The 24388-nt window shown below is 32.3% G+C and overlaps 2 protein-coding genes across 2 annotated transcripts; one reads left to right on the forward strand and one right to left on the reverse strand.

Moving 5' to 3' along the window:
* Nucleotides 1–1572: 1572 nt before the first annotated feature.
* LOC114276939 (uncharacterized) lies at nt 1573–7910 on the forward strand. Its single transcript, XM_082885631.1, has 10 exons — nt 1573–2032; nt 2135–2383; nt 2575–3506; nt 3625–3808; nt 3909–6566; nt 7082–7170; nt 7279–7388; nt 7478–7558; nt 7699–7755; nt 7853–7910. The coding sequence occupies exons 1-10, from the start codon at nt 1573–1575 to the stop codon at nt 7908–7910; spliced, it is 4878 nt and encodes a 1625-aa protein (XP_082741757.1).
* A 1275-nt stretch (nt 7911–9185) lies between these two features.
* On the reverse strand, nt 9186–15525 carry LOC114293823 (uncharacterized). The gene is made up of 10 exons (XM_082885632.1): nt 15066–15525; nt 14715–14963; nt 13592–14523; nt 13290–13473; nt 10532–13189; nt 9928–10016; nt 9708–9817; nt 9538–9618; nt 9341–9397; nt 9186–9243 (listed from the first exon to the last, which is right to left on the reverse strand). The coding sequence occupies exons 1-10, from the start codon at nt 15523–15525 to the stop codon at nt 9186–9188; spliced, it is 4878 nt and encodes a 1625-aa protein (XP_082741758.1).
* Nucleotides 15526–24388: the final 8863 nt, after the last annotated feature.

The following is a 24388-nucleotide window of genomic DNA, read 5'->3' on the forward strand; positions in this document are numbered from 1 at the left end:
TAAGAACCTAAAATTTAATTTAATGAAAATACAAAAAATACCGAAATTTTTTTCAAAAACAGACACACACAAAATTATGAGCACTTAAATATTTTTTTTCTCCAAAAACACACACAATGAAAGTTTTTAATGAAGAAAAAAATTACATAATAGTGTTCTCAATCAATATATTTTTTTCTCCACAGAACCTAATTACATAATGAAACTTTTTATTGAAGAAAATAAAAATCTATACTATTATTAAAAGCCAACAGGAGCTTACAATTTATGTTTTCAAAAAATTAGGTTGTTTGATTGCTTAATTTTGTATGTGTGTTTTTCTTAAAAACAATTCAATGTTCGTAAAAATTGTTTTATTTCAAATAAATGTCAAACAAATAAGTCTTTTTTTTTTGTGGTTTATTATTTATTTTTTACTGCAAGTGTTCCAAGAATATGGGTTCCTGTTTTGTTATTTTGTGTGTACCATTTTTACTTACACTTTTTATTTTCTTCAATAAAAAGTAAAACAAAACAAAAGTATGTTAATCGATTTGTGTGAAAGAAAAACTGACTATTATTTCCTTCGTTTACATTTTTGGCAGGTTGCTTTATAACTTTGTGTTGTTCAGAAAAAACTTCTCGGATTTTTCTCTATCGACACCTATGTGCTCTGACTGTAAGTATTATATACGAATGTTCAGTTTGTAATGCTTGAAACTTGAATAATTCTAAACAAATTCTATTGCATATTGTAATGCTTGAGTTTGTAATGCTTAAAATATATAATTTCTTTTTCTATGCTTCAAAAAATCAAATATGTAATTTTCTTATTCAATCTTTATTTTTATTTTTATTTATATGTAATTTTTTTTATATTTATTTATATGAATTTTTGTTGTATATTTTTTTAGTTAACATTCATGAAAGTTTGGCCACATCTCATGCAATTTGGAAAAATCCATGGGTGGCCAAAATTCAAAGAAAGTTGTAGGTGTCTAATCTTTTTTATTGTAACTTTTCTAAAAAATCATTTGTTTATTCATATGTTTGTTTTGAAGTGTATTTTTTTGATAAGAAAGAATTCAGTGATCCAAAAATTTCATATGATTTTTTTATAATTATTACGTAATCAGTTTGTGATTGTCATAACAAATAATTTCTACAGTCGTGTTTTATTAATACTTATCTTCTACTTCTCTTTTGACTGTAAGTATTTTTAATTCTATTTTTTATTTTTTTTATATTTAATCGAATGTTTTAAAAAATTATATTCAGTTTGTTTTTAAATCATATCTCAAGTTGCACACGCTTTGGCTCATCATTGCTAGGTAATCTCTTTCACTTGCAATTTTATTTAATTCTCCACAAAATGAGATTAGTACTTAAAATAATATGCATTATAAAAATATAAAAACAAACATATGTAAACACTTACATAAAAATATAAAGCTTATTATATTGTGAGTATACGAGTCACATTGTGAATATACTATTACTGCCTCTTACATAATTTTAAATAATGTAGGTACATTTTAAAGATAGCCGGATTTCATCTACGTGAGTGTTGGTTTGTTAACAATCTTAGGAAAAATGAATCACGATTACCCTGACACATCAAATTTGAGACATGTACAACAACAAAATCGTGAACGACGTCGTTTATACCTACAACAGAGGAGGCAACGCTCAGCTTCGGAACCAAATGCTCAAACTGAACAACCGCAAAGAGAATTCGAACAGTTACGCCTTCAAAGCTTAAGCACTGAACAACGCTCAGCAAGATTGGAGCAACGTCGTCTTGCTCAGCGCAGGCGAAGATTGTTTATTCGCGAAGAAAGTGCGACCTCTAATGTGCAACAAAGAGAAATTCAAAGGGAAAGTTGGCGTAATTATGCTAGACAAAGGAGGGCTGCTTTGACTATTGAACAACGCGAACAACAACTTGCAAGGCGACGAACAAATTATCGACAAAGAAGGCAAATATCTGAAAATCTCGAACAAACTACTCATCCAAATCAAGTACATAATATGACCAATGCACAAACAAGGAGTAAGTATTCAAATGTTATAAACATTTTTTTTTTTTTTGTAAGCTTTTACACTTTTGACATTAATATTCATTTAATTTATTATTTATAATTTTAACTGCTAGGATGCATGTTAAACTTTTTCGATGCAATCCCAAGAAGAAATAGAACAGGATGGCGTAGGCCGCGAGCAACAGTTTTGCCAACCATTCACGAAGAAGGCAATTTGGTTGCAACTAATGTTTTTAGACGGGAAAGTAGAATGACTGCACTCGCACGTATCGACTTACCCCGATATGCACCTACTAATTCGACTTATGAGCATGGAAGCACAAGTGGTAATAGACAAGATCCTCGCGAAGTTCAGATGGAAGGTACAAATAATTTATTTAGTTGAAGTACTTTTACAAAATAAACAACCTTTACAATAAATGTAAAAAATATGATTATGCAAATATGATATGCAGTACAATTACATTTAATATTGAACATGAAACTCAAACACTTTCAAATAAATACTATTGTGTTAATAATAAACCCATACATCATACGTGTATTGTCATAGGAAATATCCCTTATGTCGACCACAATCAGGATGCTTTGAGTGATGAAGATATTCCAGATAATCGATCATTTATCCATAGGAGATATCATAATTGTGCAAGAAATTTTCATGAAAGTGAAAGGTTCCAAAGAATGCAGTTCCCTGCTCCAACTACATGTAGACATTGCAATGCAAGATTGTTCCACCGTGAAACATCTACCATGTGTTGTAATAACGGAACAATTATTTTGCCACCAGTAACAGCTCCAAATGAGATGATTGATATTTTCTCTGACCAAACAGTGGAAGGTCGTCATTTCAGACAAAATATTCGAGCCTACAATCATGTTTTCTCATTCACTTCAATGGGTGTTCATGTTGATGAAAATTTAGCAACAAGAACTCGAGGTGTGTACACGTTTCGTGCACAAGGAGCCATATATCATAAGATTGGGAGTCTCTTACCAAATTCTAGCGACAGACCGAGATATTTGCAACTGTATGTTTATGACACTGACCACGAGAATGAGAATCGAATGTCCGAAAATGAAGAATTGCACTTGGATTTGCTTGACAAGATAAAGAATATTTTAAATATTCATAATCCATTTGTACACACGTTTCGCCAATTGGCTCAACGTCCAGACATATATGAATGTAGACTTCAAATCAAAGAGCAACCACGTAATATGCCCCAATACAACCTTCCTACTGCTCCTGAAGTTGCTGCAGTTTTAGTAGGTGGCGAAGAAGCTGGAAATTTAAAACCGAGAGATATCATTGTCCAATCAACCAGTGGTCACCTCCTAAATATTTCTGATATTGTCGGATACTATGATCCATTACAGTATCCTCTGTTGTTACCCTACGGTTCATATGGATGGGATGCAAATACAAGAAGTAATGATGGCAGAAAAGTAACATGTTGTGATTTCTATTCTTATATGTTACAGGTAACGACGTATACATAATATTAAAAAATTACGTCGTCGAAGTTATTCAATCTATAATTATTTCGTATAAAATCTTTACTTTTAATTATTTATAAGTATTGAAATACTATCAATTCAGATTCGCCCTGGTGATCAAGCTCTTTTTCTTCGAGGAGGTCGTCTCTTACAGCAGTATGTCGTAGATAATTACGTGAAGATTGAGTCCAACAAATTAAGATGGATACGTACTCATCAGAATCACATTCGAGCGGATTTTTATCAAGGTCTTCTAGATGCAGTACATGCTGGTGAAAATTATGGAGGTACAAATTGTCACGTACAATATTACAATTACATGTACGCATGTCTGTTTATATTCATACATACAATTTTTTTTTTTCCTTTTGTGAAATATTTGTTTAGGTAATATTGGTCGTAGAACAATATTGCCATCGTCATTTGTTGGTAGCCCACGAGACATGTATCAGCGATATCAAGATGCAATGGCTCTGGTCCAAAAGTATGGAAAACCTGATCTTTTCCTTACAATGACCTGCAATCCAAATTGGCCTGAAATTAAAGCTGAGTTGTTACCTGGACAGTCACCACATGATCGTCCTGATTTGCTAACAAGAATATTTCATTCAAAATTTGATGAGATGAAGACCGACATTCTTACAAAACATGTACTCGGGAAGGTTCTGGCATACGCATATGTTATTGAGTACCAAAAAAGAGGCTTACCACATGCCCACATGGTCATTATTTTGGATGAAAATGATAAGTTACGCACTCCTGATGATTATGATAACATTGTCAGAGCTGAAATTCCAGACAAGAGATTAGAGCCTAGATTATACAGTGCAGTTCTGAAACACATGATACATGGCCCATGTGGAATGTACAATGAACGGTCCCCGTGTATGACAAATGGCCGGTGCAAAAGACGTTTCCCAAAGCCATTTTCTTCAATTACTACACTTGGCAACGATTCATATCCTGTTTATCGAAGAAGAGAAGGGGAGTCAGTTCCTTTAGAGAGTAATCCAAGCGTCTTGGTGGATAATAGTTGGGTTATTCCATACAACCCATGGTTGCTCTTGAAATATGATTGTCATATCAATCTTGAAATTTGCAGTAGTGTTACAAGTGTGAAGTATTTATACAAATATGTTTATAAAGGGCCTGACCGTGTTGCACTAGAAGTTCGTCAAGGTCCTAATTATGACGAAGTACAACAGTTCATAGATGGAAGATGGGTTTGTGCTCCAGAAGCATTGTGGAAAATATTCAAATTCCCAATGACCAAAATGACTCCTAGCGTAGAACGCCTCCAAATACACTTACCAAATAAGCAGCAAGTGAGGTTTTATACGTTCCAAGACATCACAAATGTTTTAGGTGATGAGTATTATTCCAGAACAATGCTTACCCAATTCTTTCAATTAAATGTTGATGATGAAACTGCAAATCGATACTTATATCGAGAGATACCGCAACACTATAGATGGTGCAATAGCGCAAAGATTTGGCAGTTGAGACTGAACCATCAAAGAGTAATTGGTAGAATTTACACAGTTTCGCCATCAGAAGGGGAAAGATTTTACTTGAGAATTTTACTCAATCATATCCGAGGAGCAAAGTCATTCGATCATTTGTTAATGGTTAATGGAATTGCGTACCCAACTTTTAAACAAGCAGCTGAACATCATGGTTTGTTAGAGCATGATGATAGCATACGACAATGTTTGTTAGAAGCTGCAACCATGCACATGCCATCAGCTTTAAGGAGATTGTTCGTTACAATTTTGGTTTACTGTGTGCCAACAGGGGTGCGAAGTTTGTGGGATGAAATTTATCCTTTCTTGATTGAAGATTACATATCTTCAAACAGTATGAATAATATGTATATCCTTAACAAAACTCTGCAAGATATAAACTGTCTCCTGCTACAGCATAATAAGAACATATCAGAATACGATTTGCCTGAGATGACAATGGATTTGGATGATAATTCAACAGTTCCAAAGGTCATACAAGATGAGTTTTCCATTGTAACTCCTCGAGAAGACTTAAGTTCTATTGCCACATTAAATAGTGATCAACACTTAGCATTCAATTCAATCATGGAGGCTGTGGAATGCAATACTGGTGCAATCTTCTTTGTGGATGGCCCAGGAGGAACTGGAAAGACATATTTATATCGTGCACTGTTGGCCTCAATGAGAAGTCAAGGGAGAATTGCCATTGCAACAGCAACTTCTGGAATTGCAGCTACACTTTTACCTGGTGGAAGGACAGCTCATTCAAGATTCAAGATCCCCTTAAATCCAGAGGCTTCGTCCGTGTGTTCCATTACTAAACAATCAGATTTGGCAGAACTGATTAGACGTGCAACAGTCATCATTTGGGATGAAGCTACAATGACAAATCGTTATGCTTTTGAAGCCTTGAATCGAACACTCATAGACATCACCGGTGTTGATTATCCATTTGGTGGCAAAATTATGGTGTTTGGTGGTGATTTTCGACAAGTACTTCCAGTTGTTCCTAAAGGTACAAAAGCTGAAACTATTACTGCATCGATAGTCAAATCACCTCTTTGGAGTCACATTCAAATACTTCGTTTAAAGCAAAACATGCGCTCTATAAATGACCAACAATTTGGTGAATTTCTTTTATCTGTTGGAAATGGTGTACAACCTACCATTATAGATGAAATGATCAAAGTACCAACATCGATGGCAATACCATGGAATGGCGAAGAATCAATAGTTCAACTATTAGAAGAAATTTATCCTGATATCATAAACCATTCTTTTGACGCCGAGTATATGGTTAGTAGGGGCATAATAACTCCTCGCAATGAAGATGTCGACAAGCTCAATGAGAAAATCATTCAGATATTTCCAGGAGAATCAAGAGTGTACCACTCATTTGATAAGGTTGAAAATGATACCCAAAATTTGTATCAACAAGAGTTTTTAAATTCCATTTCACCAGGAGGAATGCCCCCACATGCATTGCATTTGAAAGTTGGAGCCCCAATTATGCTTTTGAGGAATCTTGACCCTTCTTCTGGTTTGTGCAATGGCACAAGGCTACTGTGTCGAGCTTTGAACGATAATTTCATAGATTCAGAGATTTTAACAGGACATTTCAAAGGCACGAGAGTTTTCCTACATCGCATTCCATTAAAGGCTCCGGAAAACTTAAAACTTCCATTTGAAATGACTCGCACGCAATTTCCAGTTCGCCTTAGTTTTGCTTTGACGATAAATAAATCACAAGGTCAAACAATTCCACATGTGGGAATTTACCTTCCGGATCATGTATTTAGTCATGGACAACTATATGTTGCTTTATCTCGAGGGGTGTCAGATCAAACAACAAAAGTCTTGGTTAAAAAGGGTTCAGTTAATAATGAAGAAGGAGTGTATACCCGCAATGTGGTCTACAAAGATGTTTTGTTACCAAATTATTGATACATGAGGTATGTACTAAATATGTTCTTATTGAGCTTATATTATGTCATTTTATAATTTATATACAATTAATATACATATAATATATCTTCATATAATTATTGATTGTAGGAATACTTGAAAAAATAAAGCTACTTCAGCTTTGGGAGAATTATCAAGAGGAAGCAAATATGGTTGCAGATAAGAAAGTTCAAAATCAGGTATTGGCTTCACTTATGTTCAAAAAATAATGTTTGTAAAATTTTTGATATAATCTGACAATATTCGCATATATTTTGAGTTTGACTATACCTTTTAAATTAATGTAGGTCAAGCAGTTCTCGATATACAGTCTTGGATGGAAGGTCTCTATTAAAGTTGATAAAAAACAATTGGGAAAATTAATTGTGCGAGAGCTTTTGAGGCAACGACAACATCGGTATGATAATGTGTTTGTGGCATTTTATATGAATAATGTGTTTGTGGCATTTTATATGAATAATTTCAATATGTTACATTTGCTAATAGTTATTGTAATCTTTTTATGGAAATCCTATCATATCTGATAGAGCAAGTATATGCAGCAAAGACAATATGGACATATATGTGGTAAAAGATCAAGTCTTTTGAACTTTACTATTACGCTCCAAATATTCATATTTGTGAATTTACAAATTGGTTTTAGATTTAATAAATTTGTCGAACAATCAACTTACAAGGACGTGAGATATTTTTCCTCAGTTTTATAGGCAACGAATGATACAAAAATTGAAAGCTTACAAATATATGTGCAACATTGTTACAAGGTAATCTACTTATAGGTTTGTATGTATACTAACTAAAGTTACGTCCTTCATTTTCGGTCTATTCCATCTTATTTTTTGTAGTTTAATGTTGTCATAGATCTATGGCAAAAATTGCATCAAAACAATTTGAAGAGATCATTGAACGTGACATTTGATATGAACGATGTCAATCTATGTCGATATGTAAGTTTTTAATTTTTAGATTTTGTTTACAACAAATTAACACAAATAATTACCTTTTGTGCCTTTATACATAATAAGCCAATTATAAAACCAAACTTATGTATAATTATGCCTCATAACGTAAAATATAATTTCAATCAATGTATACTATTACCAATCTTATGATAAATATATTTTATATATATATATATATTTTTTTTGCAGGATTTGCAAGATCTCCGGTCTCATGTTACCAAATTTAGATTTTATATGAATTTTTATTGTAGAGTTTTTTTAGTTAAGATTAGTAAATATTTCAATTTTTAAAACACGTGTACATATTGTAATGTGCATATGCTTTAAATATCAAATACGTTAATATCAAATGTTACATTGTACATAATTATTCATATAGTTTATATGTATATTATTAAAAAAAATAATATCAAAATTATATTATAATTTTAAACGAGTTTGCACACGCATCGCGTGTGCCCCACCGCTAGTATATATATATATATACTAGTGTGTGTAATTTAAATAAGTAGAAATAAAAAAAATAATAATAAAATTAATATTATAATGTGTACTTAGTTTAAGTGGTATAAGTTTTCGTACTTAAATCCATAGTCATGGGTTCAAGCCTTACCCATCTCTTTGTTTAACTTTTTTTTTAAAAATAAAAAATACTGCCACATGGCATGAAGAGAGTAAAGCTTCAGGACACCAAAGTTCCTGTTCACTTTATAATAGTACTAGCGGTGGGGCACACGCGATGCGTGTGCAAACTCGTTTAAAATTATAATATAATTTTGATATTATTTTTTTTAATAATATACATATAAACTATATGAATAATTATGTACAATGTAACATTTGATATTAACGTATTTGATATTTAAAGCATATGCACATTACAATATGTACACGTGTTTTAAAAATTGAAATATTTACTAATCTTAACTAAAAAAACTCTACAATAAAAATTCATATAAAATCTAAATTTGGTAACATGAGACCGGAGATCTTGCAAATCCTGCAAAAAAAATATATATATATATATAAGATATATTTATCATAAGATTGGTAATAGTATACATTGATTGAAATTATATTTTACGTTATGAGGCATAATTATACATAAGTTTGGTTTTATAATTGGCTTATTATGTATAAAGGCACAAAAGGTAATTATTTGTGTTAATTTGTTGTAAACAAAATCTAAAAATTAAAAACTTACATATCGACATAGATTGACATCGTTCATATCAAATGTCACGTTCAATGATCTCTTCAAATTGTTTTGATGCAATTTTTGCCATAGATCTATGACAACATTAAACTACAAAAAATAAGATGGAATAGACCGAAAATGAAGGACGTAACTTTAGTTAGTATACATACAAACCTATAAGTAGATTACCTTGTAACAATGTTGCACATATATTTGTAAGCTTTCAATTTTTGTATCATTCGTTGCCTATAAAACTGAGGAAAAATATCTCACGTCCTTGTAAGTTGATTGTTCGACAAATTTATTAAATCTAAAACCAATTTGTAAATTCACAAATATGAATATTTGGAGCGTAATAGTAAAGTTCAAAAGACTTGATCTTTTACCACATATATGTCCATATTGTCTTTGCTGCATATACTTGCTCTATCAGATATGATAGGATTTCCATAAAAAGATTACAATAACTATTAGCAAATGTAACATATTGAAATTATTCATATAAAATGCCACAAACACATTATTCATATAAAATGCCACAAACACATTATCATACCGATGTTGTCGTTGCCTCAAAAGCTCTCGCACAATTAATTTTCCCAATTGTTTTTTATCAACTTTAATAGAGACCTTCCATCCAAGACTGTATATCGAGAACTGCTTGACCTACATTAATTTAAAAGGTATAGTCAAACTCAAAATATATGCGAATATTGTCAGATTAAATATCAAAAATTTTACAAACATTATTTTTTGAACATAAGTGAAGCCAATACCTGATTTTGAACTTTCTTATCTGCAACCATATTTGCTTCCTCTTGATAATTCTCCCAAAGCTGAAGTAGCTTTATTTTTTCAAGTATTCCTACAATCAATAATTATATGAAGATATATTATATGTATATTAATTGTATATAAATTATAAAATGACATAATATAAGCTCAATAAGAACATATTTAGTACATACCTCATGTATCAATAATTTGGTAACAAAACATCTTTGTAGACCACATTGCGGGTATACACTCCTTCTTCATTATTAACTGAACCCTTTTTAACCAAGACTTTTGTTGTTTGATCTGACACCCCTCGAGATAAAGCAACATATAGTTGTCCATGACTAAATACATGATCCGGAAGGTAAATTCCCACATGTGGAATTGTTTGACCTTGTGATTTATTTATCGTCAAAGCAAAACTAAGGCGAACTGGAAATTGCGTGCGAGTCATTTCAAATGGAAGTTTTAAGTTTTCCGGAGCCTTTAATGGAATGCGATGTAGGAAAACTCTCGTGCCTTTGAAATGTCCTGTTAAAATCTCTGAATCTATGAAATTATCGTTCAAAGCTCGACACAGTAGCCTTGTGCCATTGCACAAACCAGAAGAAGGGTCAAGATTCCTCAAAAGCATAATTGGGGCTCCAACTTTCAAATGCAATGCATGTGGGGGCATTCCTCCTGGTGAAATGGAATTTAAAAACTCTTGTTGATACAAATTTTGGGTATCATTTTCAACCTTATCAAATGAGTGGTACACTCTTGATTCTCCTGGAAATATCTGAATGATTTTCTCATTGAGCTTGTCGACATCTTCATTGCGAGGAGTTATTATGCCCCTACTAACCATATACTCGGCGTCAAAAGAATGGTTTATGATATCAGGATAAATTTCTTCTAATAGTTGAACTATTGATTCTTCGCCATTCCATGGTATTGCCATCGATGTTGGTACTTTGATCATTTCATCTATAATGGTAGGTTGTACACCATTTCCAACAGATAAAAGAAATTCACCAAATTGTTGGTCATTTATAGAGCGCATGTTTTGCTTTAAACGAAGTATTTGAATGTGACTCCAAAGAGGTGATTTGACTATCGATGCAGCAATAGTTTCAGCTTTTGTACCTTTAGGAACAACTGGAAGTACTTGTCGAAAATCACCACCAAACACCATAATTTTGCCACCAAATGGATAATCAACACCGGTGATGTCTATGAGTGTTCGATTCAAGGCTTCAAAAGCATAACGATTTGTCATTGTAGCTTCATCCCAAATGATGACTGTTGCACGTCTAATCAGTTCTGCCAAATCTGATTGTTTAGTAATGGAACACACGGACGAAGCCTCTGGATTTAAGGGGATCTTGAATCTTGAATGAGCTGTCCTTCCACCAGGTAAAAGTGTAGCTGCAATTCCAGAAGTTGCTGTTGCAATGGCAATTCTCCCTTGACTTCTCATTGAGGCCAACAGTGCACGATATAAATATGTCTTTCCAGTTCCTCCTGGGCCATCCACAAAGAAGATTGCACCAGTATTGCATTCCACAGCCTCCATGATTGAATTGAATGCTAAGTGTTGATCACTATTTAATGTGGCAATAGAACTTAAGTCTTCTCGAGGAGTTACAATGGAAAACTCATCTTGTATGACCTTTGGAACTGTTGAATTATCATCCAAATCCATTGTCATCTCAGGCAAATCGTATTCTGATATGTTCTTATTATGCTGTAGCAGGAGACAGTTTATATCTTGCAGAGTTTTGTTAAGGATATACATATTATTCATACTGTTTGAAGATATGTAATCTTCAATCAAGAAAGGATAAATTTCATCCCACAAACTTCGCACCCCTGTTGGCACACAGTAAACCAAAATTGTAACGAACAATCTCCTTAAAGCTGATGGCATGTGCATGGTTGCAGCTTCTAACAAACATTGTCGTATGCTATCATCATGCTCTAACAAACCATGATGTTCAGCTGCTTGTTTAAAAGTTGGGTACGCAATTCCATTAACCATTAACAAATGATCGAATGACTTTGCTCCTCGGATATGATTGAGTAAAATTCTCAAGTAAAATCTTTCCCCTTCTGATGGCGAAACTGTGTAAATTCTACCAATTACTCTTTGATGGTTCAGTCTCAACTGCCAAATCTTTGCGCTATTGCACCATCTATAGTGTTGCGGTATCTCTCGATATAAGTATCGATTTGCAGTTTCATCATCAACATTTAATTGAAAGAATTGGGTAAGCATTGTTCTGGAATAATACTCATCACCTAAAACATTTGTGATGTCTTGGAACGTATAAAACCTCACTTGCTGCTTATTTGGTAAGTGTATTTGGAGGCGTTCTACGCTAGGAGTCATTTTGGTCATTGGGAATTTGAATATTTTCCACAATGCTTCTGGAGCACAAACCCATCTTCCATCTATGAACTGTTGTACTTCGTCATAATTAGGACCTTGACGAACTTCTAGTGCAACACGGTCAGGCCCTTTATAAACATATTTGTATAAATACTTCACACTTGTAACACTACTGCAAATTTCAAGATTGATATGACAATCATATTTCAAGAGCAACCATGGGTTGTATGGAATAACCCAACTATTATCCACCAAGACGCTTGGATTACTCTCTAAAGGAACTGACTCCCCTTCTCTTCTTCGATAAACAGGATATGAATCGTTGCCAAGTGTAGTAATTGAAGAAAATGGCTTTGGGAAACGTCTTTTGCACCGGCCATTTGTCATACACGGGGACCGTTCATTGTACATTCCACATGGGCCATGTATCATGTGTTTCAGAACTGCACTGTATAATCTAGGCTCTAATCTCTTGTCTGGAATTTCAGCTCTGACAATGTTATCATAATCATCAGGAGTGCGTAACTTATCATTTTCATCCAAAATAATGACCATGTGGGCATGTGGTAAGCCTCTTTTTTGGTACTCAATAACATATGCGTATGCCAGAACCTTCCCGAGTACATGTTTTGTAAGAATGTCGGTCTTCATCTCATCAAATTTTGAATGAAATATTCTTGTTAGCAAATCAGGACGATCATGTGGTGACTGTCCAGGTAACAACTCAGCTTTAATTTCAGGCCAATTTGGATTGCAGGTCATTGTAAGGAAAAGATCAGGTTTTCCATACTTTTGGACCAGAGCCATTGCATCTTGATATCGCTGATACATGTCTCGTGGGCTACCAACAAATGACGATGGCAATATTGTTCTACGACCAATATTACCTAAACAAATATTTCACAAAAGGAAAAAAAAAAATTGTATGTATGAATATAAACAGACATGCGTACATGTAATTGTAATATTGTACGTGACAATTTGTACCTCCATAATTTTCACCAGCATGTACTGCATCTAGAAGACCTTGATAAAAATCCGCTCGAATGTGATTCTGATGAGTACGTATCCATCTTAATTTGTTGGACTCAATCTTCACGTAATTATCTACGACATACTGCTGTAAGAGACGACCTCCTCGAAGAAAAAGAGCTTGATCACCAGGGCGAATCTGAATTGATAGTATTTCAATACTTATAAATAATTAAAAGTAAAGATTTTATACGAAATAATTATAGATTGAATAACTTCGACGACGTAATTTTTTAATATTATGTATACGTCGTTACCTGTAACATATAAGAATAGAAATCACAACATGTTACTTTTCTGCCATCATTACTTCTTGTATTTGCATCCCATCCATATGAACCGTAGGGTAACAACAGAGGATACTGTAATGGATCATAGTATCCGACAATATCAGAAATATTTAGGAGGTGACCACTGGTTGATTGGACAATGATATCTCTCGGTTTTAAATTTCCAGCTTCTTCGCCACCTACTAAAACTGCAGCAACTTCAGGAGCAGTAGGAAGGTTGTATTGGGGCATATTACGTGGTTGCTCTTTGATTTGAAGTCTACATTCATATATGTCTGGACGTTGAGCCAATTGGCGAAACGTGTGTACAAATGGATTATGAATATTTAAAATATTCTTTATCTTGTCAAGCAAATCCAAGTGCAATTCTTCATTTTCGGACATTCGATTCTCATTCTCGTGGTCAGTGTCATAAACATACAGTTGCAAATATCTCGGTCTGTCGCTAGAATTTGGTAAGAGACTCCCAATCTTATGATATATGGCTCCTTGTGCACGAAACGTGTACACACCTCGAGTTCTTGTTGCTAAATTTTCATCAACATGAACACCCATTGAAGTGAATGAGAAAACATGATTGTAGGCTCGAATATTTTGTCTGAAATGACGACCTTCCACTGTTTGGTCAGAGAAAATATCAATCATCTCATTTGGAGCTGTTACTGGTGGCAAAATAATTGTTCCGTTATTACAACACATGGTAGATGTTTCACGGTGGAACAATCTTGCATTGCAATGTCTACATGTAGTTGGAGCAGGGAACTGCATTCTTTGGAACCTTTCACTTTCATGAAAATTTCTTGCACAATTATGATATCTCCTATGGATAAATGATCGATTATCTGGAATATCTTCATCACTCAAAGCATCCTGATTGTGGTCGACATAAGGGATATTTCCTATGACAATACACGTATGATGTATGGGTTTATTATTAACACAATAGTATTTATTTGAAAGTGTTTGAGTTTCATGTTCAATATTAAATGTAATTGTACTGCATATCATATTTGCATAATCATATTTTTTACATTTATTGTAAAGGTTGTTTATTTTGTAAAAGTACTTCAACTAAATAAATTATTTGTACCTTCCATCTGAACTTCGCGAGGATCTTGTCTATTACCACTTGTGCTTCCATGCTCATAAGTCGAATTAGTAGGTGCATATCGGGGTAAGTCGATACGTGCGAGTGCAGTCATTCTACTTTCCCGTCTAAAAACATTAGTTGCAACCAAATTGCCTTCTTCGTGAATGGTTGGCAAAACTGTTGCTCGCGGCCTACGCCATCCTGTTCTATTTCTTCTTGGGATTGCATCGAAAAAGTTTAACATGCATCCTAGCAGTTAAAATTATAAATAATAAATTAAATGAATATTAATGTCAAAAGTGTAAAAGCTTACAAAAAAAAAAAAAATGTTTATAACATTTGAATACTTACTCCTTGTTTGTGCATTGGTCATATTATGTACTTGATTTGGATGAGTAGTTTGTTCGAGATTTTCAGATATTTGCCTTCTTTGTCGATAATTTGTTCGTCGCCTTGCAAGTTGTTGTTCGCGTTGTTCAATAGTCAAAGCAGCCCTCCTTTGTCTAGCATAATTACGCCAACTTTCCCTTTGAATTTCTCTTTGTTGCACATTAGAGGTCGCACTTTCTTCGCGAATAAACAATCTTCGCCTGCGCTGAGCAAGACGACGTTGCTCCAATCTTGCTGAGCGTTGTTCAGTGCTTAAGCTTTGAAGGCGTAACTGTTCGAATTCTCTTTGCGGTTGTTCAGTTTGAGCATTTGGTTCCGAAGCTGAGCGTTGCCTCCTCTGTTGTAGGTATAAACGACGTCGTTCACGATTTTGTTGTTGTACATGTCTCAAATTTGATGTGTCAGGGTAATCGTGATTCATTTTTCCTAAGATTGTTAACAAACCAACACTCACGTAGATGAAATCCGGCTATCTTTAAAATGTACCTACATTATTTAAAATTATGTAAGAGGCAGTAATAGTATATTCACAATGTGACTCGTATACTCACAATATAATAAGCTTTATATTTTTATGTAAGTGTTTACATATGTTTGTTTTTATATTTTTATAATGCATATTATTTTAAGTACTAATCTCATTTTGTGGAGAATTAAATAAAATTGCAAGTGAAAGAGATTACCTAGCAATGATGAGCCAAAGCGTGTGCAACTTGAGATATGATTTAAAAACAAACTGAATATAATTTTTTAAAACATTCGATTAAATATAAAAAAAATAAAAAATAGAATTAAAAATACTTACAGTCAAAAGAGAAGTAGAAGATAAGTATTAATAAAACACGACTGTAGAAATTATTTGTTATGACAATCACAAACTGATTACGTAATAATTATAAAAAAATCATATGAAATTTTTGGATCACTGAATTCTTTCTTATCAAAAAAATACACTTCAAAACAAACATATGAATAAACAAATGATTTTTTAGAAAAGTTACAATAAAAAAGATTAGACACCTACAACTTTCTTTGAATTTTGGCCACCCATGGATTTTTCCAAATTGCATGAGATGTGGCCAAACTTTCATGAATGTTAACTAAAAAAATATACAACAAAAATTCATATAAATAAATATAAAAAAAATTACATATAAATAAAAATAAAAATAAAGATTGAATAAGAAAATTACATATTTGATTTTTTGAAGCATAGAAAAAGAAATTATATATTTTAAGCATTACAAACTCAAGCATTACAATATGCAATAGAATTTGTTTAGAATTATTCAAGTTTCAAGCATTACAAACTGAACATTCGTATATAATACTTACAGTCAGAGCACATAGGTGTCGATAGAGAAAAATCCGAGAAGTTTTTTCTGAACAACACAAAGTTATAAAGCAACCTGCCAAAAATGTAAACGAAGGAAATAATAGTCAGTTTTTCTTTCACACAAATCGATTAACATACTTTTGTTTTGTTTTACTTTTTATTGAAGAAAATAAAAAGTGTAAGTAAAAATGGTACACACAAAATAACAAAACAGGAACCCATATTCTTGGAACACTTGCAGTAAAAAATAAATAATAAACCACAAAAAAAAAAGACTTATTTGTTTGACATTTATTTGAAATAAAACAATTTTTACGAACATTGAATTGTTTTTAAGAAAAACACACATACAAAATTAAGCAATCAAACAACCTAATTTTTTGAAAACATAAATTGTAAGCTCCTGTTGGCTTTTAATAATAGTATAGATTTTTATTTTCTTCAATAAAAAGTTTCATTATGTAATTAGGTTCTGTGGAGAAAAAAATATATTGATTGAGAACACTATTATGTAATTTTTTTCTTCATTAAAAACTTTCATTGTGTGTGTTTTTGGAGAAAAAAAATATTTAAGTGCTCATAATTTTGTGTGTGTCTGTTTTTGAAAAAAATTTCGGTATTTTTTGTATTTTCATTAAATTAAATTTTAGGTTCTTAATTTTTAGGTTTTTAATTAAACAGTTCGACACCTATGTGTAATTAGTTTCTGTGGAGAAAAAAATATATTGATTCAGAACACTATTATGTATTTTTTTTCTTCATTAAAAAGTTTCATTGTGTGTGTGTTTTGAAAAATAAATTAAAAACTTAAAAAATTAAGTGTTCTTAATTTTGTGTGTGTGTGTATTTTTTTGGGGAAAAAAAGTAGTGTTTTTTGTAGCTTCATGAAATTAATTTTTAGGTACTTAATTCATATTTATGCAGGCTTCCAATAAAAAGTTTCATTATGTAATTAGGTTCTGTGGAGAAAAAAATATATCGATTCAGAACACTATTATGTATTTTTTTTTCTGCATTAAAAACTTTCATTGTCTGTGTTTTTGGAGAAAAAAAATAAAATATATCAGTGCTCATAATTTTGTGTGTGTCTGTTTTTGAAAAAAAATCGGTATTTTCTGTATTTTCATTAAATTAATTTTTAGATTCTTAATTTTTAGGTTTTTAATTAAACAGTTTGACACCTATGTGTAATTAGTTTCTGAGGCGAAAAAAATATATTGATTATGAACACTATTAGGTATTTTTATTCTTCATTAAAAAGTTTCATTGTGTGTGTGTTTTGGGGAAAAAAAAAAAATTCAGTGTTGTTAATTTTGTGTGTGTGTGTATTTTTTGGGAGAAAAAAAGCAGTGTTTTTTTGTATTTTCATTAAATTAATTTTTAGGTTCTTAATTCATATTTATGAAGGCTTGTTTGAATAATTTGGCACCATGACGTAGTGTAAAAGAGACCCAGTAATCAAAGAAACACAAACATAAACTCAACCCAAACAACACAAATTCACATACATTGTTGAGGATATATAGTTGATAGTTACTCACAGATCAACAAATCATAGATAAAACCACAAAAAAACATAATTAATTAAAATTAGAAATTTAAAAGAGGTGGCAGTGCTTCTTTCCTCGTACAGTTGAAAACAACCATATGAAAAAACAAAGGTTTTTTTTTAAGAGTAGTTACAAATATGAAAAGCGACTTTACTCCCATGTCTTCTCCACTTTTTTTTTTTGTTACAGTGTCTTCTCCATCGTCTCTTCTGGGAAAATGAAGAAAATGGCACAAAACCCATTTTTGTTTTTTTGCAACAGAGAGCCTATAAACATCACAACAACTCTGAAATATAATTCCCCAGAAACTGCATTTCATTGCAAAGAGAGACCCAATGAAAACCCAAACGAAGATTGTTTCCCGCTTGGAATGTTTGAGTTTTGTAGGCCGTAATTAGCAGACCGAAATTGAGATTTCTTCTTCCCCGAAAGACGACGATAACCCGAAGGAGAAACCCAACTGACAATTCCTCATTTTGATATACATATTAACCGGTGATTTAGAAATTCAGTGGGAAAAGAAAAACAAAGAGAGTGCAGGGGAAATGCTTACCAAATCAAATAGGGAAGATCACATACACACATATTTAGAAATTCAGTGGGAAAAGAAAAACAAAGAGGGTGCAGGGGAAATGCTTACCAAATTAAATAGGGAAGATCACATACACAGTAGTGCATGCTATTCACAGCAGATGCTGAGGAGGATAGGGCCAATTCTTGGGTTGATTGGGCTGTTGGAAAGTATCCCCGTGAGCAAGCTCCTTGGATATATGTTACTGTTGGAAAATTTCAAATCATAATGTCTACATGTTTCCATCAATAAAACTTAAAAAAAAAAATCACATTATAAACATGAAGATGAAGATTTTGATATGGCGGTTTCTATGAAAAAGAAATTTACAGAATTTATAAACAAAACATATATGGAAGTTCAGAATTGGTTTGGTTGAGATATGTGAGGAACGTGGGTGGGGTGGGGTGGGTGGATTTGGATGTATTTATTTATTTATTTTTATTATGTAATTACAGGTGGCTAAAGTTGGTGGAGACAAAAGTTGGGCTTCATGACACCAAAATTGGTGTTGGCTTTTAATAATAGAATAGATAGATAGATAGATAGATAACACCATTAGCGACTAAAATTTTTTAGTCGCTGAAACAGTTTTATAAATCCCTCCAAAATATTTGAAATATCTCCCTTCAATAATTTTAGCTCTTTGGCGACCAAAATTATTTTTCGTCACTGAAAATAAACTTTTGGCAACTAAAATTTTGGTCGTCAAAGGTAAAAAATAATTTTTTATTTTTCAATCGGCGACTAAATCGTTTTAGTAGCTAAAGCTCAATATACGGCGACCAAAATTATTTTTCGTCCCTGAAAATAAACTTTTGGCAACTAAAATTTTGGTTGGCAAAGGTAAATTTTTTTTTTTAATTTTCTGATCGGCGACTATATCATTTTAGTAGCCAAAACTCAATATACAGTGACTAAATGTTTTTTTTGTCGCCAATTCTGGCATTTTTGGCGACTAAATTTATTTTTAGTCGCCAATAACTAATATACCCCCAACTAAAAAAATTAGTAGCTAAATATTTTACTTTTGCCGACTAAAAAAAATTTTGGTCGCCATTTCTATAACTTTTGGGAACTAAATTTTTTTTAGTCGCCAATTTTGGTCGCCGAAGGTGCATTTGGTTGTAGTGAATGTCAGATCTAGTACAATCAGTAGCATATCTCAAACTACCAATCATGTTAGCATATTCCTTTTGATTAATCATTTCTTTTTCATTTGTTACAATAGATAAATGTATGCTTACATCAAAAGGAGTAGCAACATGTTCATAGTCTAGAAAGTTAAATTTCTTTAAAATTTTCTCAACATAAGGCGACTAATCAAGAAAAATGTCATTATTAGTCTTGGTAATTTTAATTTCCAAAATAAAATTGGCTTCACCAAGATCTTTCATATCAAAGTGGCTATTAAGCATATTTTTAGTCTCATTTACAATATGCAAATTAGAGGCAAAGATAAGTAGATCATCCACATATAGGCTAATAATTACATGTGCATTCTCACAAATTTTATAATATATGTACTTATCACATTAATTAGCTTTATAGCCATTCTCAAGCATGCATGAATCAAATTTTTTATGCCATTGTTTAGGAACTTGTTTTAAACCATAAAGGAATTTAGTTAGCTTACACACCTTGCTTTCTTGGCTAGGCTCCACAAAGCCCTTAGGTTGGTCTATGTAAATTTTCCCATCTAGATCTCTATTTAAAAATGCTGTTTTCACATCCATTTGATGAATTTTTAAATCATGAATTGCAACCACTGCTATCAACAATCTAATGGATGTAACTCTAGTAACTGGAGAGAAAGTATCAAAGAAATCAAGATCAACTTGTTGCTCAAAACCTTTAGCGACAAGCCTCGCTTTATATTTATTTATAGTTCCATATGGTTTAACTTTTTTACGAATGACCCATTTACACCCAATAGTTTTACAAGAGATAAATCCACTAGCTTCCATGTTTTATTTGAAAGTAGTGAATCTATCTTATCATTTACAACTTCTCTCTAGAAAATAGCATCAAGTGATGATAAAGCTTCTTACACCGAAAAATGAATTTCTTCCACATTGTAAAGATAATAGCCAAGGCCAAAGTTTTTTTCAACTCTAGCTCGTTTACTCCTCTTTGGTTGGATTTGAGAATTTTCTTATTCTTGAAAAACTTGAGACGGAGTAGAAGAGCTAGGCATGAATAAAATATTTTCAGAAATTATTTGACCCTCACTATTTCTAGATTTGAAAGGAAATTTATTTTCATGAAAAATAGTATCACCTGATTAAAAAATAATATTATTTTCCATATCAAAAATCTATAAGCTGTATTATGCAACGCAAACCCAAGAAAAGCACAAGTGGTAGCTCGTTCACCCAATTTAGGTCGTTTAGGATCTGTAAGCCTCACAAAAGCTTACCCACAAATAACCTAGATTTGGTTTATGTCCCCGCCACAACTCACAATTTTAGTTTTTTTGTGTGGCACTCTATTTATCACATGTCAAGCTGTCAAAATAGTCTCGCCTTTGAGATTTAAGGGAGTACCTGAATCAATAAGTATAGCATTTGTCAAGTCAATTAACGTTCTATTTTTTTTTTCTTTCAACTACGCCATTAGATGAAGGTAAATATGGTGGAGTAGTCTCATGAATAATTCCCAATGACTGAACAAAAGAGTTGAATCCAAGATATTAATATTCCCGGCCTCTATCATTCCTAATTCTCTTAATCTTTTTACAGAATTGATTTTCCACTTCAAAAAGGAACTCTTTAAATTTCTCAAAAGCATCACTTTTATTTTTTTAATAAATATACGTTTGTATATTTTGAAAAATCATCAATAAAAATAATAAAATATCGGTTACCACCATGAGTTAAAATTCCTTTAAACTCACACAAATCAATATGAAATAATTCTAGCAATTCGGTATTTTTCTCAACACTTTTATGAGGCCTTTTGGTAATTTTTACTTTACTGCAAACTTCACATTTCTCAAAAAAATTTGTTACTTTAGGAATTAATCCTAAACTACTCATGATTCTCATATATTTACTGTTAATATGACACAAACGAGCATACTAAAAATTAATAGAAGACAACATATAAACCGAATTGGTAGATTATTTATTAATCTCAACATTCAGTTTGAACATCCCATCACAAGCATAACCCTTACCCACAAAAATACTCTTCTTGATAATAACATATTGATCAGATTCCATAGTTTGCTTAAGGCCAGCCTTATTCAACAAGTAACTTGATATCAAATTCTTCTTCATAGACAGTGTATAAAGCACATCTTTTAAAGTAAGCACACGTCCAAAGGTGAACTTAAAGTCAACCTCACCACTTCTAAGTATCTTGGTTTGACTAGAGTCATCAAGCATAATTGTTTTATCATCATCAAAGGGAGTATACACCTTAAATCAAGTTTTATCATAACAAACATGTCATTAGTACCAGAATTTTCCCACCAACCTTGCACATAATTAACCATGCAAATGTCTGTAATTATTGCCACAAATGACTCCTCAATAACGTTAGCCTTTGGAGCAGGTGCACGTTTTTGGAATTTGCAAGTTCGAGCAATATGCCCACTTTTACTACAAACAATGCATGTAAAATTTCGTGGAGGTGGTGGACCTTGGTTTTTATTTGGATTAATCCATTTATTGTGAGGTTTACCATAATTCTTCATATTCTTTTTATAAGGCTTCAAATAAGCATTCTTGGAATTGTGACCTTTGGGTAAGTTATTATTCTGAAACAAAGTTTACCTTTATAATGCAATTGTCATTATCCTTTTGTGTTCTCAATGCATCTTGGCTTCTAGCCTCCTCTTCGACTCGGATGCGAGTGATCAATGCCTCCAAGGAAGTCTCCTTTTGTTTGTGGCGCATGTTCTTTGGAATTCTCTCCAAGATGGCAGTAACTTGTCAACAAGTCTTGTAACTACCAAGTTGTCACTATCTTGATGCTTTCAGATCTTACTTCTGCAACTATCATTTGGAATCTTGTGCTTGCTCCACAACAGATTTTTCATCCACTATTTGGAAACGAAAAAATTGGCTAGTTGCATATTTTTTTGTTCCTGCCTATTCAGTATTATACTTAGTCTGTAAAGCTTTCCAAATTTTCTTTGCAGAAGTGTAAGTGGTGTCATAGTAATCATAAAATTGATCAACAAGGCAATTTAAGAGATAAAAATGACATTTATACTTATCTTTATTATATGAAGCCACTTTTGCTTCATGTGCCTCGTAGTCTTCATCATTCATCTCCTCGGTTGGGATTTTGTTTGGGTTCTTTTCGGTGAGAACATAAGCAACTTTTAAAAGGCTAAGGTAAAAAAAAAAAAAAAAAAATTCCTTTCCACCTCTTAAAATGAACTCCCTTGAACTTGAAAGGCTTATTGAGATCTCCAATTTCGTCATTGATTTTTTCTGGTACTTGTTCCATTTTGATCTCCTTAAAATTGTTGGTGAAAATACTAGAAAAATTATATTTTATTGATAAATAATGCAAATAAAATGAGATACAAATAGATCAGGCTGAGGCACGGATATCTCATTTTCTTTAAGAAGATCAAGCCCATTGTGGTAAGAATAACCTAAATACCGATGCAACAGTCACCAAACTCTAACTTGTCCCCTTCAAGATACAACAGTTCGACCACTTGTTATATGGTTTAGGCCAACTCTGCACAAGATGGTGAACCCAAAGCTCCATCAAGAAAAAACATCATTCGTTGGCTAGTAATTTCTCAAGTGTAAAAACTAGTTGGTTCATAAAGAGTATATGAGATGAGCAATTTATAGACCACTAGGACCTTACAAATTACATCAAAAAATAATGACCATTAAACTAGAGAAAAAGGAGAGTCCCAAAACCTCCAACTATTAACTCACCACCAAGCCTATGGCCTTCTAATTAATCTCCATTCATGAACAAAACAAAAGGTCACAAAAAAAAAAAAGACTCATGAATAAAACAAAAGGTCACCAAAAAAAATAAGATTCATGAACAAGACAAAAGGTTATCAAAAAAATAAAATAAAATAAAATAAAAAATAAATAAATAAATAAATAAATAAATAAAAGATATTAAAATGGTCCAACAGAATTTAAATAGAAGGGTTGAATTTTTTGGATCGAATTCAAGTGAAACTTGATCCGTTGATAGGCTAACTCTTACAACACATTTGTTTGGAGGGACAGGAGCATGGGATATAACTCATAGTCCAGTGCATAAAATTGTCCATTATTTGGTTCAGAAATTTTATATTTGATTGTGAGTCCATTTGGACTAATAGTGGTGTGTTTGATTGGGGAGATTAGGAGGGGGGACTATCCACTATTTGGATTGTAATCTAAATAGTACACCTTATCCGTCGTTTGATTTTTTTTTAGTCCGGTGGACTCCATGTCTGGCCGGACTCCATGTCCCCCATATGGGGGACTATCCTGTCCTGGGGGGGTGGGACAGAAAGTGGGGGACTAATCACTGTTTGGATTATATGCGAAAATGACCATTTTGACCCTCTACTATTTAATTATGTATTATATTTAATAAAATTCAATAAAATTTAAATGTCTCAATTTAAAAATAAAATAATTTTATTTAACTTTTTATTAATGTTTTATTTATTTAATTTTTTAAAATAATTTTTTATAGATATTTTATAGATGTTTTATTTTAAAATTTTGTTTATGTTTTATTTAATTTCATTGTTTAAATTTAATAGATGTTTTAATAGATGTTTTATTTAAACAATTAAATGTTTAATTTCAACAATAAATAATTTCGTTTATTTAAATTATGTTTT

Source organism: Camellia sinensis, chromosome 8, assembly GCF_055761805.1.
Source record: "Camellia sinensis isolate YWXY chromosome 8, ASM5576180v1, whole genome shotgun sequence".
NCBI classification, from domain to species: domain Eukaryota; kingdom Viridiplantae; phylum Streptophyta; class Magnoliopsida; order Ericales; family Theaceae; genus Camellia; species Camellia sinensis.

Excerpts from the sequence above, each read along its gene's own strand:
- LOC114293823 (XM_082885632.1), bottom strand. The coding sequence starts at position 15,525 with ATGAATCACGATTACCCTGACACATCAAATTTGAGACATGTACAACAA. Across the intron at positions 14,964-15,065 it reads GACCAATGCACAAACAAGGA|GATGCATGTTAAACTTTTTC; the intron begins GTAAGTATTCAA and ends TTTAACTGCTAG. Across the intron at positions 9,818-9,927 it reads ATAAGAAAGTTCAAAATCAG|GTCAAGCAGTTCTCGATATA; the intron begins GTATTGGCTTCA and ends AAATTAATGTAG.
- LOC114276939 (XM_082885631.1), top strand. The coding sequence starts at position 1,573 with ATGAATCACGATTACCCTGACACATCAAATTTGAGACATGTACAACAA. Across the intron at positions 2,384-2,574 it reads TCGCGAAGTTCAGATGGAAG|GAAATATCCCTTATGTCGAC; the intron begins GTACAAATAATT and ends GTATTGTCATAG. Across the intron at positions 3,507-3,624 it reads TCTATTCTTATATGTTACAG|ATTCGCCCTGGTGATCAAGC; the intron begins GTAACGACGTAT and ends CTATCAATTCAG.